Source organism: Danio rerio, chromosome 3 (assembly GCF_052040795.2).
Source record: "Danio rerio strain M-AB ecotype USA chromosome 3, GRCz13ab, whole genome shotgun sequence".
In the NCBI taxonomy this organism is placed as follows: Eukaryota; Metazoa; Chordata; class Actinopteri; order Cypriniformes; family Danionidae; genus Danio; species Danio rerio.
In genome coordinates, this window is record NC_141023.1 from 14,426,838 (window position 1) to 14,445,000 (window position 18,163).

Consider the following 18,163-nt stretch of genomic DNA (forward strand, 5'->3'; position numbering starts at 1 on the left):
GAACTGTTTGATCAGGCAAACAAAATAACTTGTTAAACAATAAAGCTGAGAGAAATGATTATGTTTCAAGGAAACTTATCAACTAAATGTAGTTTTGAACAGTACTGCTATTGCAAACCCCCTATTATGAAGGAGCCACGGGTGCTACGACACCTCTGAATATAGTGTTCTTTAACTCAGTGATGTAGATACAGAGTTTCTGCAAGTTTCATAAAGTTTAAGACTTTAAGACTATTATTAATTAAATTTAAGACTTATCTGGGGATAAACACTATAAGGATTTTTTCTAATGGAAAAGGAAAAGATTTTTACTATCTTATACTAGAAATTCTAATTTACTTATTTCTTAGACATACATTTTAAATAATGAACCAAAAGAAGCAAACTCTGGTTTCACAGATGCACTTTTTTAAAAATATAATTTCTTTTATAAAAAAAATAAATAAATAAATATATGCACAACTGTCTCTCCATTAGAGCTGCACAATATATCGTTTCAGGATTGATATTGCAATGTGCGTATTCGCAATAATCACATCACAAAGATATGCAATGTCCAGTCTGAATTATAGTTCACCAGGAGCCACAAAACTGTTTTTAAATCACTGTATTTATATTGAATATATATGATTTTAGCAAAAATAAATACTCCAAATATCGACATTTCAAAGCAATTATGAAAGATTGTTTCACTTACCCACTGGCAGATAATTCATTAAAACAAGTTTACAAAAAACTCAGTTTTCACTTATTCCTTCTGATGGTGAAAACTAAACAATATTTTTACTTGGTCTGAGAATTTATTTGATATTTAGACAAGACAAAAAGTAAGAAAAGCATTTTTTTTGCATCTTGATTATTTAATTTCTTTACCAGAATACTGTTCGACTCTATTGAATGGAGCCATTCAAACCATCTTCAGAAACTGTATTTATTTCGCAATGTTTATCACCATAAAAAAAAAAAAAAAAAAAACGCAAAATCAGATTTTTCCAATATCCTGCAGCACCTTAAATAAATTACTTTTAGATTAACCTTATTCTAAAGAAGATAATTAAAGTTAAAGTTAAAAATTAAACCTTAAACTATTTGTTAAAAGTTGTATTGAGATGGATTGCTTGTGATTGGATGACTTCAGCTTGAATGAGTAGCTTTTCAAAGACATGGGAAAATGAAGGCCTTTTTAAAATATTTGCCTACAACACAAGATTTTAACAAATTTTATCCGCCACATAAAACATATGCTGGAATAGTTGGCGGTTCACTCTGCTGTGGTGACCCCTGATCAATAAGGGACTAAGCTGAAGGAAAATGAATGAATGAATGAATGAATGAATGAATAAATAAATATATATATATATATATATATATATATATATATATATATATATATATATATATATATATTGCAATATTTGACTAGTTGTTTTGCAAGTTGTAAGTATTCTACTTTGAGTGCAACTTAAAAGATTAACACACAACTAGGTTAACTAGTAAAGTTAGATTACTTAAACAAATCATTGGCGATTAGAAAAGGGAATAAATATTGACCTTAACAAATATATGATAAAGAGTAATGTGAAAAAACATCCTTGCTCTGTTAAACATAACTTAAGAAACATTTGATAAATAATAACAAAGGTAATAACTTTCAAGCGTAAATAAATGTGTCATAGATAATAGAGTTAAGCCGCGTCACACTGCACTTTTTGCCCCATAGACTTTCATTCATACAGTTGCGAATGCGGCAGACAGAAAGCGCAAGCTCCTGCGACAATGTTTTATATCTAGTCATGTAGTTCAGGGGTGCTCAATCCTGTTCCTGGAGATCTACCTTCCTGCAGATTTCAGTTGCTAACCATATCAAACACACCTGCCTGTAATTATCAAGTGGTGTTCAGGTAATAATTAATTGGTTAAGGTGTGTTTGATATGGGTAGCAACTGAAGTCTGCAGAAAGGTAGATCTCCAAGAACAGGATTGAGCACCCCTGATCTAGTTTAATCCTGCTCCTTCTCATAGCACTGTATGACAGAATTTTGCATTCGCAACTCTAGTGTGACCACAGCATTACACTTGTTAACAGCGTTTTATAGATAACAGATTAGACTTCCAACAAAAAAACATTAACATTTGGTTTATAAAAGAGGTTGGTGAGCATGTTTGGGCTGAGTTTTCATTGTATTACCAGCATTCAGTCATATGCAAAGATCTCGTCACCTTGCCATTGATGAGAGGGCTTGCGGCAGCCATGCTTGACGTGATGAGATCGACAAACTGCGTCTGATCTTGTTGCCGCTGCACTTCCCCACAAAACTGAGCCAGCCAATGAGAATACGCCTGCAGAGCCGCCAAGGACTGTGCATGGCTGCAAAAACAGAGATATTTTATGAAGCACAATAACACAACAATCCATTTTCCTAGGTTAAGTGAAGGCAAACTACTTACACGTCTATAAGGTCTGGTTTAAGCACTGAAGGAACAGCCATCTCTACATCATACAGGCTGATCTGAGAACCGTAGCACGACACTTCCACCAGCCTGAAAGGACAAAGACAGTGGTCAAGTATTATACACATTAGTATACATAAACAAACGGTCATGGGCCATTGCAGAGGTTATGAATTAAGTGTAATGATGTTGTAAATAACATTCAGTTTCTTATACGATCTAATCATTTCACTTTATATGATTAACAGTACTGTGTAAAAAAGTCTTAAGCCTGGTGTATACTCGACGCATCCGCTAGTTCTTTTGAGTGAGCGCGGCGAATGTAACGTCATTGATGTGCTTGCAGAGGTTCGCTTTGGATAATCGCGACATGATTTTGGCTGGTAGAGTGCATTATTTTTTCTTCTCAAACAGTGCGCGCAGCGCCGCATTTAATTTGAATTAATTATGAATTACTTTGAAGAGATTTCATCTGAAACGGGTACGACTGTACAGGCATCTTTCTGATACGTGATCACTGCGATAACCAGATGACCAATCATTTTTGGCTGGAAACAGCAACAGCCGTGGGAAAAAAAAGGTTTTTGTTAAAAAGTGTGGAAAAACCTGATGGATCTCTTTGATAACTGGAAAAGAATATTTGAAGCTATCGGTTTACAATATACTGATGTCTGTTTTTCTAGGCTTTATTGGTGATAATGGTCAGGAATGTTGGTACCAGTATTGCCTTTGTAGCATAAGAAGAGGACAGAAACTAGCCAGACAGTAATGTGTGAATTGTGTAGCGGGCTAAATCTAAAAAAACATCTGTATTTTTTAGTAAGTGTACTTTTATTCTTGTCATATTAAAAAATATATTTGTAGAGCAATCCTTGGTCTGTTGTCAATAATATTTTGATTAACTTTATTAGGTAGAACTGTCCGAGATAAGAACAAAAGCAGGTGATGCATCAAAGTTGGTTTAAAAAACATCTTGAATGGTTATAAAAATCTTTATAATCATTAAAATAATTTATAAAAATAATTAGCTTAAAAACATTGAATGATATTAATATGACGTAGTTCCGGAAACTCCTACTTATTTGTTTATGGGTCTGATTTTCTTCTGGTCAGTTTCTTTTGACCACCCCCTGTCGTTTTAAAGACTATCACAATGGCGAATGCGGCAAGTATAAAAGCCTCGTCCGTTTCATGATGTGCGTGCGCAGTCTGCGGAGGTGCGCAATGCAGCGCTTGTCGAAAGAATAAATCCAGCTTAAGGCCACCACCAGCTTTGAGAGCCTAAGACTTTAGCACAAATCTATTTATCAAAAAGGTATGGAGCTAGGCATGGGACGATAACCGTTTTCAAAGTATACCGTGATTTGGAAAAGTTAAGGTATTAAAACCGTCAATTTTCTGTAATACAAATCCTAACGCCCCATTAACACGGGGCGTCAGCTTCAATGCTTTTCATTCACTTTGAATGGGTGACATCAGGCGTTGCCGAATTGCATTGTGTATGCAAATACACCAGCTCAGACAGTAGCCGACTGCGGACTAATTTCATTGGCTGACGCTGCTATGACGATCGCGTCAGCCCCAACTTCAGACACGCCTTCTGTCAAGCGTTGACACTGAAGCCCCGTGTGAACGGGGGCGTAAGGTATGAGTAAGATTTATTTTTTACGTTTTTTTGTTTCAGGACAACAGTATCTCCAGCATAAAATATATCTAAAGATGGCGTTTTTGTAAATTGTAAATAAAAATCTGTTTTTGAAACAAATGAAGACAGCACAACTCATTAATTAATTTTGCCTGACATGTTTACTGTTCTAATAAATTTTAATTGTTTCTCAAAATAAAATATACTGTGCTCACAAGAGAAAAAAAAAAATTTTTTACACAGACATTTAAAAAGAACATATCTTAAGGCAGTAATCACAATACCGTGAAATCGTCATATTTTTATCCAAGGTTATCATACCGTCAGATTCTTATAACGGCCCATGCCTATATAGAGCAAGTGCAGGGTCATTACTTTTGGGTGAACTACACCTCTAGTATACAAACAGAAAATACTGGAAATATGTACACCATAAAGAACAGAATTACATTCGGAATAATGTGCTATTTAATATCAAGCATCTTTCCGCATCTCTAAGAGTTTTCTTATATTCACCTGAAGAGAAAAAGATAGAACATGCTAAATCTCATTCTTCCTATAATATTGCCTATACATAGCCTACTGTTTATAATATTCTGGTCTGGACTATGTGGAGGCCATTTCATGACTTTTTATCAGCTGTTTTTCTCCAAAAGTATTTCAATGCATAAGCACTGTGTTTGGTATCATTATCATGCTATTACAAATTAGGTGCCTTCTTAGTAGGAATTACATGATGAATTAAAACCTGCCTATACTTTCATGCATTCACAATCCCACCAATTCAGTCAATATAGACAACATCTCTCCAACTATAGTATTTATAATCCATTCTTCCATCTTTCTCTTACTCTTTCTTTCATAGGTCTTAAACAATTAAAGCCAATTAAAATCCAATTAGAACCTGTATTTTCTGGTTGTACTTTATTAAAGAGAATGAAAAGTAATATACAGTTGAAGTGAGATTTATTAGCCCCCCTTTGAATTTTATTTTATTTTTTAAATATTTCCCAAATTATGTGTAACAGAGCAAGAAAATTTCCACAGTATGTCTGATAATATTTGTTCTTCAGAAGAAATTCTTATTTATTTTATTTCGACTAGAATAAAAGCAGTTGTTAACTTTTCGAAATCCTTTTTAAGGTCAAAATTATTAGCCCCTTAAGCTATATTTTTTTTCACTGGTCTACAGAACAAACCATCGTTATACAATAACTTGCCTAGTTACCCTAACCTGCCTGGTTAACACAATTAACCTAGTTAAGCCTTTAAATGTCACTTTAAGCTGTATAGAAGTGTGTTGAAAAATATCTGATCAAATATTATGTGTAGAAACGTGTTGAAAAAAAATCTCAGAAATTGGGGATAAAATAAACAAGGGGGCTAATAGTTTTGACTTCAACTGTATAAATGTCATTAAACCCTCACTGAAACAGCAAATGTAACTGGGGGCCTAAGACCTTTGCACAGTACTGTGTGTTTGTAGATTTGTTGACTCTTATTCTGCTAATAAACTTTGATTTTTATTACACGATGAATTACGGAAAACCATAAGGAGTTTTCACAGGAACTATCAACTAGGCCTGTTTCCCAGAGAGCTAGTTTTCCTTGGACCCTTTTCCTGTTTGCATTCACACAGTCAGCATGAATGCTGAAGCGATAAGCAAGGCGGCAGCGACATCAAGTGCTGCTTTCAACAAAATCAACAACAGGTTGATTGAGGACGCATGACCAGGGTCAGACAGACTATGCATTGCTATTTCTGTGCAAAATTGTGTGTGTAAAGCAGTGGTGAAAAAAGTTTTTCACACGAAGGGCCAAAAACCAAATATCATTGAGAGCCGTGAGTTTAAGGTAAACATACCAAACTATTTTATTGTCATGTGTAATTTCCTAATTCATTTCATAATATTTATAAATGCATGGAAAACATTACTTTGAATTATATTAATTAATAACATTTTTTAAATTATAACTTATTGCAATAAAACAATTATTTATCACACCGTGTTCAACGCTTTATACACTAGTCAAGCACAATCTGCCTCATGCTCACCAAAGTCTCTGCATTTGCCCTCTATCCGTCGGGTGACAGTATGTACATTTTAAACTAAACGCAATTCATTTACAGTTGAAGTCAGAATTATTAGCCCCCCTGAATAATTAGCTCCGCTGTTTATTTTTTCCCTAATTTCTGTTTTACAGAGAGAAGTTTTTTCAACACATTTTTAAACATAATATAGTTTTAATTAGGGGTGTCAAAATTAATTGTTTCTTCGGTGCACCGCGATGCAGACGTGGAAAATTCGGTATCGGTTTAGTAATAATCATAACCGGTTATTATGTACTGACGTCATTTATCTCCTATGCGCTCTGTCGCGAGGGAGGTGAGCATGAGTATTTACATAGGCACCATGCTAAGGGCGCTGTATATACAGGGGGGTGCCAGAAATGAGCGTTGTTCAGTTGGTTTTGTTTTTGATATTCCTGACACACATTCAGTTATAGACGGCATTAACTCAAAAACCTCTTACCCTAAAAAGATCTAAAGTGTGTTTCCTACAAAAAGACAAAGCTGGTTATGTTTCACAGCTGTCTTTCCTTTTTTCCCTCGACATTACGAGCACTGCTCCTTTTAAGCCCTCGCAATATGCGTTTAGCCGGGAGAGCTCACGCTGAGAGGAGCTCTCAGTAAGGGACTGTCGGAAAAGTGCTTCTTTTCTTCGTTTTTTTTTTTTCGTTTTTCTGCTCGGCTCAGCGCGAGCTCTCCCTGTTGTGAGGGCTTAAGTGTGTGTGTGTGTGTGTGTGTGTTTGTTTGTTTGGTGCTGTCTATGTTTGTGTATGTGTTTGAATGAGAGACAGTGTGGTACTGTGTGTCTGTGTGTTTATACCGACAGCTTGTTAAAGCCTCCCCCCTAAAATATAACACTGTATATGGAAAGCATCGTCAATGCACCGTGATGCACCGAGATATTGAATTGAACCGAAGGCATGATAATCGTAACCGAACCATGAGACCAGTATAGGTTCACACCTCTAGTTTTAATAACTTATTTCTAATAACTGGTTTATTTTGCATCTTTGCCATGATGACAGTAATTCATATTTTACTAGATATTTTTCCAGATACTAGTATTAAAATCACATTTAAAGGCTTAACTAGGTTAATTGGGCACGTTAGGGTAATTAGGCAAGTCATCGTATAACAGTGGATGTTCTGTAGACAATCAATACAAATATTGCTTAAGGAGGATAATAATATTGACCTTAAAATGGTTTTTAAAAATTAAAAACTGATTTAATTCTAGCCGAAATAAAACGAATAATAATTTTTCCAGAAGAAAAAATATTATAGGAAATATTGTGAAAAAATTCTTGCTCTGTTGAACATCATTTGGGAAATTTTTTAAAAAGAAAAAAAAAAATGACAGAAAGGCTAATCATTTTGACTTCAGCTGTATAGTTTGTCAACATTAGATCAGGCCAAGTATAGGATTCAACACGAAAACCTTTGGTGTAATAAAAAACAGAATCAAATACATCAGTTACCTGCACTACACAAAACAGAAAAAAAACAATGTTAGTAGTCTTGTTAAATGAGGAACTGTGGTTCTGGAACTGACCTCTGCACGATGGCGAGAGCGTCGTTAAAGCGAGCAGTGAAAACGTCTCCTGTGAAGAACTCGGCCAGGCGTCCCACGGCCTGCAGCAGGGAGCTCAAGTCACGGAGAGCGCAGTGCAGCTTTCTGCAGTCAGCCTCAGCTGTGATGTTCAGCCTGCGACCTGCTCACACACGCACAGAAAGAGAGAAGTGCAAAACCACTCAACAACAGCTCATTACCCAAACGAGAACAGATCCGCCATAAAGAAGCAGAGTGAACATTACTACTACAACACTATTCACTTCATCTTTATTTATAGACTGGTGCTCAAGCAACATGGTGAGATGTTAGAGGAAATAAATACATTTCACAGTTGAAGTTATAATTATTCACCATCCTGTGAAGTTTGTATTCATTTTTTTATATTTACCAAATTATGTTCAATGCAGAGAGGATTTTTTCAACACATTTTTATAGTTTCTAATTCCTAATAATTAATTAATTTTGTCTTTGCCATGATAACAGTACATATTATTTTCCTAGTTATTTTTAAAGGTACAAGTATCCAGGCTAAAGTGCAACTTGAAGGTTTAACTAGGTTAAGTTAACTAGGCAAGTTAGTTTAACCAAACAAACTTTGTTTACATAAAATGCTTTTATTTCAGGCAAACTTGGAGAAATAAGACTTTCCACAGAAGAAAAAATATTATAGTCATATAGTCATGTCTCCTATTATAGTCATTGAGAGGGCAAATAAATACACAAGAGGGCTAAGAACTTTGCCTTCAAATGTATATAATAAAAGACCCATCATTTAAAAACTTTAAGATGCACAACATTAATAATAATAATAATAATAATAATAATCACTATTTTTGTATTAAATTATGTTAGAATGATTTCTGAAGGATCATGTGGCACTGAAAGCAGGAGTAATGATGCTGAAAACTCAGCTTTCGATTTCAGGATTAAATTGGATTTTAAAATATATGCATACAGTAAACTCAGTAGGGTAGTAAAGTTGTTCAAATTGTAATTACACCTCATAATATACAGTTAAAATCAGAATTATTAGCCCTCCTTTGAATTTCTTTTTATTTTTAAATATTTCCCAAATAATTTTTAACAGAGCAAGAAAATTTTCAGAATATGTCAGATAATATTTTTTTCTTCTGGAGTAAGTCTTTTGTTTTATTTTGGCTACAAAAAAAGCAGTTTAATTTTTTTTAACACTATATATTTTTTTATATAATTATTTTTTAGGGGTTTTTCTCCTTTATTTTTGAAAGGTCAGTAGAGAGAATAGACAGTAAAGCATGGGGAGCAGAGAGAAGGGAAGGATCGGCATAGGACCGCAAGGCGGAATCGAACCCGGGTCGTCGCAAGCACTGGAGTGCATGTGTCGACGCACTAACACTACACCACTGGCGCCGACAATTGTTTTTTAACACTATTTTAAGGAGAAAATTATTAGCCCCTTTAAGCTAAAATCTTTTTCGATAGTCTACAGAACAAACCATCGTTATACAATAACTTTCCTAATTACCTTAACCTGCCTAGTTAGCCTAATTTACCTAGTTAAGCCTTTACATGTCACTTTAAGCTGAATACTAGTATCTTGAAAAATATCTAGTAAAATTATTTACTGTCACCATGGCAAAGATCAAATAAATCAGTTATTAGAGATGAGTTATTAAAACTATTATGTTTAGAAATGTGTTGAAGAAATCTTCTCTCCATTAAACAAATTGGGGAAAAAAATAAACAGGGGGCTAATGATTCTGACTTCAACTGTAGCTGTTTTACCACACTTTTATTAAATAAATGGAGACTTTAAAAAAAAATTATATATATATATATATATATATAATTAATAAACAAAATAATAATGACTTCATGACCTCAAACCTTATGAACATGAATTTTCTACTTTATTTTTCATCTTGTGTGTAATTGCACAGCCTTAGCCCAAGAAGTATTCACTTGAGCTGATTATTCAAGTAGTTCTTGAAATGTATGTCAAAATGGTCAAATATTAATACAAGATATCTGATAAAAGGAAGTTGGTTTAAAAAAAAAAAATGAAAAATGAAAACACTCACAAACAAGGAAATAAAGTTGTGAAATATTTTCGCAAAATCCCCTTTTGTGCTCAGAGTGAGAGCGACACACTGGCATCATGCATTTTTCAATGAGCTTTGCGCACTGCATTCTGGTATTGTCCTATCTATGATGCATATCAGCAAACCTGAAACCCGAATTTAGTCAACACATTGTCACATACAAATGGATCTGTAGTTGCATTGCCATACGTTTTATTTTATCTAGCTATGCAGCTTTGCAGATTCTGCAACGTACAATATATACCCGAACATAGATTGCGACAATGAAGAGAAACTCACTTGTTCCTGATCTCACGATAAACTGCTGGAGTCCAAGATAAACGTCCAGATCCTCCTGCAGCACTGGAAACTAAAAACACATACCATGCTCGGGTCAATAGTGCAAATAATAACAACAGAGCAGTGCATCTCTGTTAGGGCTGCACAATATATCGTTTGAGCCATGATTAAAATAGTTTTTGATTTTTCACTAGTTTTCGTTTTTTTTTTTTTTTTTCGTTTTGACTTTGTTTTTTAGATTCAGTTAGTTTTAATTATTTTTTAGTAATGAGAAAATTACTAGTCTATTAGTTTCTATATTTTGAAACTGAAAAAAGTTTGGTTTCACTAAAAGTTTTAGGTTCAGGTTTTTTTAAATAAGGATATTTGTCAGGTGCAAGATTCAAAATTATCTTAATAAATATTTTATAATAAAAACTCAAACAAAGATACATTTTTTGAAACATGTATTCAGAGGACACATGAACACTACCATCTACCCATCCTCAAATTCAAATACACCAGCCCACAAGATAGCTGCTATAAGTACAATATGTGGGCAAGGCTGCTTCTGAGGTTAGATGCACAGTAGTGTTGGGAAGTTCAGATCTTTAACATGAACTGGATATTTTGTGACAATCCTCCCATGTTAGGACTCAACATATTAAAAATATGTAGTCAGCCATCATAACTTCAGTCAGTTAAAACTTCACCACGACCTGAGAAGTTTCTTAAAATTAAGTTTTGCAGCGTAACTAACGCATGATTCACTTACTTATGCTCCATCATGATTTTCTGTTATGAATTTCGCCAGATCCTCATATTTAAACCCTTGGGTTACCGGTGCTGTATAATGAATCATTTGTCCAAGTTTGGTTCAACACATCAGGCTGTCATGTAGTGTGTGTGCAGTATTATCTGTTCTTAAATCTGATATGTGTACTGTTCTAATAACCAATAAAAATTGGTTTATTTCAAGTCAGAGGGGGTATCAGGCATGTTATAAAGTAAGTGGTTTGTGGATAAGGGCTTACTGTAGATGCAAATCATTTCAAATGATTTAGTTCGATTTGGTGAGCTAGTTTAACCAGTTCACTTGTTTGTGATCAGGATCACGAAAATGGAAATAAAAGCCATTTTTGGGCACAAGTGTGTTAAAGTATAACTTTTAAGTGTCTGCTCGGTCATATTTAATGTCGTCACCGTGCTGTTATCAAGTCCAGCCGTTGTTTTTGTTGCACAGCAACAGCAATAATGACTGGAGAACCAACTTGAGCTGGCCATTGGCAGTAGTATTACAGACTCTTGAGGTGCCATACGGGTCAAACACCTGGCAGCGTGAAGTAAATGGGTTTACTTCTAAAAAAAAAAAATAAAAAGCTTACAGTTTGTATTAAATACATTTACAAAGAGGAAAACAATGGACCTTTTGGCTATCATTATAGTTAGTTTGAGTTTTTATTTACACAATACAGTCTCAGTTAGTTCTAGTTTTTTTTTTTTTTTTTAAACTCTTGTTTTTATTGTAATTTCAGTTAACAATTTTTTTTTTCGTTAACTCTAATAACTTTGGTTTAGACATAGATATCACAATTTGTGTGTCCACAAATCGTGACATCGCAAGATACGCAAAGTTGATTTAGGATTATAGATGACCAGAAACCACAGATCATGAAACACAAGATTTGTGGAGACACTGCAGAATTGAACCATAACCGAGAGGAAGTTTATCATCTACATGTGTTTTTAGGGTCTGTGACTGTATGAGCATTTGAAGAGAGCTTAAAGCATTTAAGTAGTGCATGAAAAAGTTAAGGATAAAGATTCATTTTATTGAATTTATTTAAATGGTGAAGACTATACAGGGCTATTTTACATTTGATTATTCAATTTCTTCATCTGAATACTGTTGCTCTCTCCAGAAAACCAGAGAACATGGTTTATTTCACTTTAATATTTGTTCAATTTTGTATATGACTGTCTTGTTTTGATTATATCGTGCAGCCCTAAACTGTGTGTGTGCATGTGTGGTCTTCTTAAGCTGCCCATTTAAGAACAGATGTAATAATATTTGATTTAATATTAAATTATTATTACATCAGATAGCATTATTATGTCTTTCTTTTTCTTTTCATTCCTTTAAAACCACATTTGAATCTGTTTTTAATCTTTGTTGTACTTTATGTTTTTCCTTTATTCTTGTTTACTTATGTAAAGCACTTTGAATTACCATTGTGTATAAAATACTACAGAAATAAACTTGCCTTGTCTTAATTATTAAATAAAATTCTAATTGATTTAATAACTGGATTTAGAGGGTTAAAATTTCATACACTATAAGAAAGGAAACAATGCCGCAATGGCTATTAAGAGAAACTTAAAGTAGCAGGACACAAACGTATTGTACGAGAGCTCTAAAACAAAATTAAAGTACAATAATGAAGCTTTAGTTTAAAAGGACTGCTATGGTTTTAAAATAAAAAATGTTAGATTTGCTTCAATATTAAACAGTTATTAGAATTGCCAATAAGCAATGAATTGTTCACAGAACAAAGAGAGAGATTGCATGCACGCTCGCCCACTCATATACACCTACCAGAACTGAAAAGGTCTGGGACGGCAACAGCTCCATCACCCTGGCAACCACTTCTAAACTCTGACGTAGGTACCGTTGCCATTCCGTCTGTTGCTATAGAGACCAGAAAGAAGAAGTGTTAAAAAATTCAGCATTCATGCTTCAGATTCAACAACTCACGTTCACTCATTCACGAACACCTGTATAGTGTTTAGCAGTGCAGTAAATTACATCAGGAAAGAGCGAACTAAAATTCATTCATTTTCCTTCTGCTTAGTCCCTTTATTCATCAGGGGTCGCCATGTGCAATGCACAAGACATCGGGGAGCAAATCAAATCAAAGGCATGTGCAGCTTAGTGTGTTCAGCATTCAACTCCACTGTGTCGTTAATGGCATTATGTTTTTACTGTAATCATTTCATTATGAAAATTGTAAAATTTCACGTTAATATAACTTAAAGCAATGTTTGTTTATTGTCAGAGCTTGGCGTTTACCTTTGGCCCACAGCCCTCATTAGCCGCAATTCCACTATCGCGCCTAAAGCGAGCGAGCCAGGGCGAGCCAAGGCCAGTGGCGTTTCCACTGTCACTTCCGGGGCCTAATCGGGCCAAAGCGGGGCTTTCTCGGGGCCAACGGCCAGCCTTTTTCGGCCCGCCGAATACCTTGGGCCAAGGAGGGCCAGCCGGGGCTTCGGGGCGGAGTGAAAGGAGAGGCGGGCACAGTTTTCCGATCGCACTCGAGTACATGCGCCAAACAAATAAATAAATAAGGGAAAGAAAACATCTGGAACAAATTATAGGCTGGGGTCTTTTTTGCATATGATCGCCCTTAAGTTTCTCTTTTAAATGTAGGCTGTTGCATAAAATGATCTTTCTTTGCTGCATCTTTGATGTTTCAATAACGCATAATAATCTTTACACCATATTAAAGACACAGCAGACAGTAAAGGTTTTCAAGAGGTTTTGTCAAGTTTAATAATGTAAGTGTGTTTTTGCGCGTTTAGATGCCTGTGTATGTGTGTGAGACCAAAAAAAAGAGCGCTCCATTCATAGCTCTGTTGATGCCGCACGGCTTTTTTCTTTTATTTTTATTGTTTTAATTTATTTTCGAGATAATACACTATATGAATACAACAGTAGGACATTAAACTTTACAAATTTCATGTCCACTTTTGTAGGCTCAAAACAATAGTGTCATATCTAGATAAAATAGCCCTATATTGAAATAATTTAAAGAATTACAAATATTAGATAGGCCTATAATAAAATCACATTAAATAAATAAACCAATATAAAACTAACTAAAGCTATAGCTATAACAATTAGGTACTATATCAAACTGTTTCAAATTTATATTAAACTTTCATTTTTCAAAAGCCTCTTTGAAAAAAAGATTTTAGATATTTTCTAAAAAAAATAAAAATAAATAAACACCGGAAAATGTTTTAAATATTATTTATAAAGTATTTGGATACGATGAAATTAATCAAATCATGCAAACAGAGCATTTTCGGGGTGAGTGAAAGCAGAAATAGGCGACCTTTTTTTCTGTCTGCAGCCGCGCAGCACTTTTTTGACGGGAAAAACTGCAAGTTCAAAATGTGTTCTGTCCTTAAACAAGTGTGTATGTTTTTATATGACGTGGTAAAATTAAAAAAGGAAATTTTAAATACATAAAGAGCTTTATTAGTGCATTGCTGCTGAGCGCAACGAAATATAGGCTATATTTTATTACGTGCTGCTCTTATGTGCTGAAACACTGAACACTTTCCTTTACTTAAGATATAATAAGCAACATCTTTAAATAAAGGGAATCACCTATGAAGAGTAATAAAGCCTATAGGGGGAAAAACTCATGTTTCAGTTCTCTCCGGAGCATTTGGGATGAATGTTGGACAGATTCTGTCTAGAAGATGTTATAAAATACATTTTATATCGAGTTATTAACGGAGAAATTTATATATGTGGTGTTATATTATGGATGTGTGCGCTTCCTGTGCTCCGGGTCCCTCCGTTGGTGGCAAGACCACTGGATTTCGATGCCAGTCGGTCGGCGAGTAAATTAATATGATGAATGAAAACACACAGGCATGTGCGTATAGACATGCGTTGTACTGCTGTACAGTAACGTGTAATTTGTTTGTTTTGGTTGTCCTAATTTTAATAGTTTCGTGATGATGTGTTGGTGTGCTTTATCTGCATGATTCTCGCTGAAGTGGGCGGTTTGAGTGACGTTCGATTCGGGGGATGTTTTGGGGGCGGGGTTTGCGTGACGCGCTGCCAGCTACTAGCCCCACAGTGGAAACGCGACATGATTTCGGCCTCACTGCTCAACCTCCCGGGCGATTGGCCCGGCCTGGCCCGATATAAGCCCTGGCTCGCACTGGCCTGATAGTGGAAATGCGGCTATTCAAGTTAGATTTTTGGCCCTTCATTAGGAAAATTTAAGGCACCCCTGCTTTAACAAATGGCAAGTCATTGATTATCCCTTACATTAAAAATAACTGTCATCAACAAAAACCTAGACACACTTATAAAGTTAATTATATTTTTTGTCAACTCCTGAGGTAAATATATACATTACATTTACTGCCATTTATGCCTGCCATCTTATGTGCTGGATTCTGGAAATGGTGCTTCAACAAGTGTACATCAGATGAACACTCAAAATGTAATTTAAAATGTATCGAATGAATGTAAGGTATGGAAATGCTCACTGAGAGTTCAGACACCACTACAGTGCACTATAAAGTGAACAGAAAGCAGCTTACGTCATCATCAAGAGTCTCGTCATCGAGTTCTTCTAGTTGACTCTGGTTTAATCTGAACTGGATCCTGTTGAGAACTTCCCGAAGCAGCAAAACTAGAGCATCTTTATACCTGTTTACACACACACTAATTATTGCAACACCTCTAAAAGTCAATTCTTGAGCTTACACAATTTCAATTAGGTAGACTCAAACCTATTAATGACACTGTCTCTGTCAGCCAACCGGCTTCTGATCTTGGTGGTCAGGTAGTCCAGAAATACACTCCAGATGTCAAGACAGGCCAGGTAACCTTCGTGACTCGGCTACAACAAAAAAAAAACATACAGATGTTTGAGTAAAAGAGGTGCGAAAAATGGAAGTTAAATGTCAACACGGTGCATTTAAAATGATCCTTTAATTTTTTGTTGTCTGTATGTGTGCTTATAACATTAATAGTATCTTAACATCTTTTAAAAAGATGTTAAATTATTAACATACTGCAGATTCTGCAATTGACATGCCGACTTAATAACTTAAAAACTTACAAATAAATCAGAAAAAAACAACAATTTAAAATAATTGTACATTATTTAATGTTAATATTAATAATGCTTTATAATAATATTCATACTTAATGTTTATATCTTACATTTTTATTTATACAACAGTTTTGTCTGGTTCTCGAATCGAATTGGCTGATAGCAGTGCAATATTCTGCAATAACAGCACTCGTACAGCCTTCTCACCCTTCTGTATTACTCCGCCCACCAAGAGTGACAGCAGATCAATACACTCACTAGTTTGACAAATATTGCAACTGTTGGACAACATAATGTACTTTTAATGCTTTTTTTAGGCAAGAACGCAGTTGTTTAGATTGCAACTATGCAGTTCATTTATAAGGATAATGCCTATTTTAAATATTTACAATTTCAGAGATACAGCACATCAGCGTCCATCAGTCTGTCATACTGAGCAGAGCAAAGATGGTTGACGTTGTCCATCCACAAGATGGCGACAGAGACCGCATAATAAATCCTTAGAGAAAAACCTAAACTCGTAATTGTAAACTACAGCGGATCAAATCATTATTAAACAGGTGGGTGATATTCTAAGTCGATCTCTCTCTTTTGTATGTTGCTGAGCTGTATTTATGTATATATAATTGTAGTGTATTGAGTGTGAGATGGAATTCAGATAACAGGAATGTGTGTATTTTGGGTTGGCCAGTCTTTGCATAACCCTGAGTTACTTTTTGGTTAACCATCTGTTTGTTTCTAATGAGTCTCCTGTTTTCATTACTGCAGACTAGTTCAGTAAAAAGAAAGAAGAAATGCCCGCATGTGTTTAGTGATTTCCTTATCGCAAACACAACAGTAATCTGGTAGTGTTTGCGCTACTTCGGCTTTTTGGGGTTAATTATTGTGAACTCTTGAAATCTCTCTTGACCGGTGGCATGTCATGCCATTCAGCCTTATAATCTTAAAATGTCAGCAAAATCCTCTTTTGTCATCAGTTTAAACATTATGCTAGAGAATCATTCAAATACTAGCTCTAAAGTCACGTTGGTGAATTAGTAACGGTTTCTGCTGTTCTGACGTCAGATGCAGAAGTAGTTCCTCTTACAAAAGGATTTTTTAAACTCCGTGTTTGATTTTCTTTTTTATATATACAATTACGCCATTTTATAAACGCGATATCACACTCGTAGCAGTGCGAAATGGCTGTATATTGTCACTTGTGGGACACTATGCACAGCTCCCACCATAATGTCAAAACTCTGAATATCACTTGAAGTGAGTTAACTTGATTAAAATGCACATTTTTGCAGGCATTAAAAGTGAGAAAGTCAGATAAAACATGCTTTACTTAGTTGAAGTTAGTAAATACATTAATAGAGCGTTATTTTTTAAAGGTTTTTAGATGTTAGTATCAGTATTGCTTGTTTTTAGGCTCTCTATCAGCACCAAAACAGTGACAAAATTAACATTTAGAAGATTTAAACATGTAAAGCTTGTAGTTTGTCACTTCCGCCGAAATGGAGCAACACTTTTGCACGTCACCACACTATAGTTACTCCAATCATGACCATGCTCTCTAGTATCTGCCATGCCCCTCCCCCATTTAAGATGCTTCTCATTTGCTTTTCACTTGATGCGCTTGACTTCAATCCCTCTCACTGGCAGAGCTGTGATAAACCAAAACGCTACAAACTGTTTTTTTTAAAGGGGAGGAGCTACACCATGTCCAGCCCTCTCGTCATGTTTTGGTTGAGATTACGTCAAACATTAAATAAAACTGTACATTTCAAAGCACTTCAAGGAACCTTTAAGTGTTACCAACAATGGATTTCTAAATCCTAAAGTCATAACACAGCTTAAATACGTCCAATGAAATAGCAGGGAAAAACAAGGACATAATAATAATAATAACGATAATAATAATAATAATAATAAGTCCAGAAAAATATTAAACTATGATCATAAATGTACATTAAATTAGACTCAGAATCATAAAAGGAGACAATTTATAAAGAAAAAAAAAACAACAAATCGACAAATCAAAGCACATTATGCTATTAACAAACACTAAGATAGCGCAGGTGCGACAAGAAACAGGAAATGAAGGTGTTTTACCTGATTAAAGGTGTATTTGAAGAGCAAAGCTAGAAATTCCACAAGAGGAAACTGGGCATTCGACTCGATCCTCCGCAGATGAACACTAACAAACAGCCTGAGGAAATCTGTGAACTTTTCCAC

General features: G+C 35.0%; 1 protein-coding gene across 3 annotated transcripts in view; it reads right to left on the minus strand.

Moving 5' to 3' along the window:
- xpo6 (exportin 6) overlaps positions 1 to 18,163 on the minus strand; it is a 50,670-nt gene that overhangs the window by 11,700 nt on the left and 20,807 nt on the right. For 2 of the 3 annotated variants that reach the window (NM_194374.1, XM_087242234.2), the window contains 8 exon segments: positions 2,221 to 2,368; positions 2,449 to 2,541; positions 7,720 to 7,879; positions 10,101 to 10,170; positions 12,676 to 12,768; positions 15,426 to 15,534; positions 15,618 to 15,727; positions 18,041 to 18,163. The exon segment at positions 18,041 to 18,163 is cut by the window's right edge and continues 4 nt beyond it. In NM_194374.1, the coding sequence (NP_919355.1) occupies positions 2,221 to 2,368; positions 2,449 to 2,541; positions 7,720 to 7,879; positions 10,101 to 10,170; positions 12,676 to 12,768; positions 15,426 to 15,534; positions 15,618 to 15,727; positions 18,041 to 18,163 (906 nt within the window). 3 annotated transcript variants of the gene reach the window in all.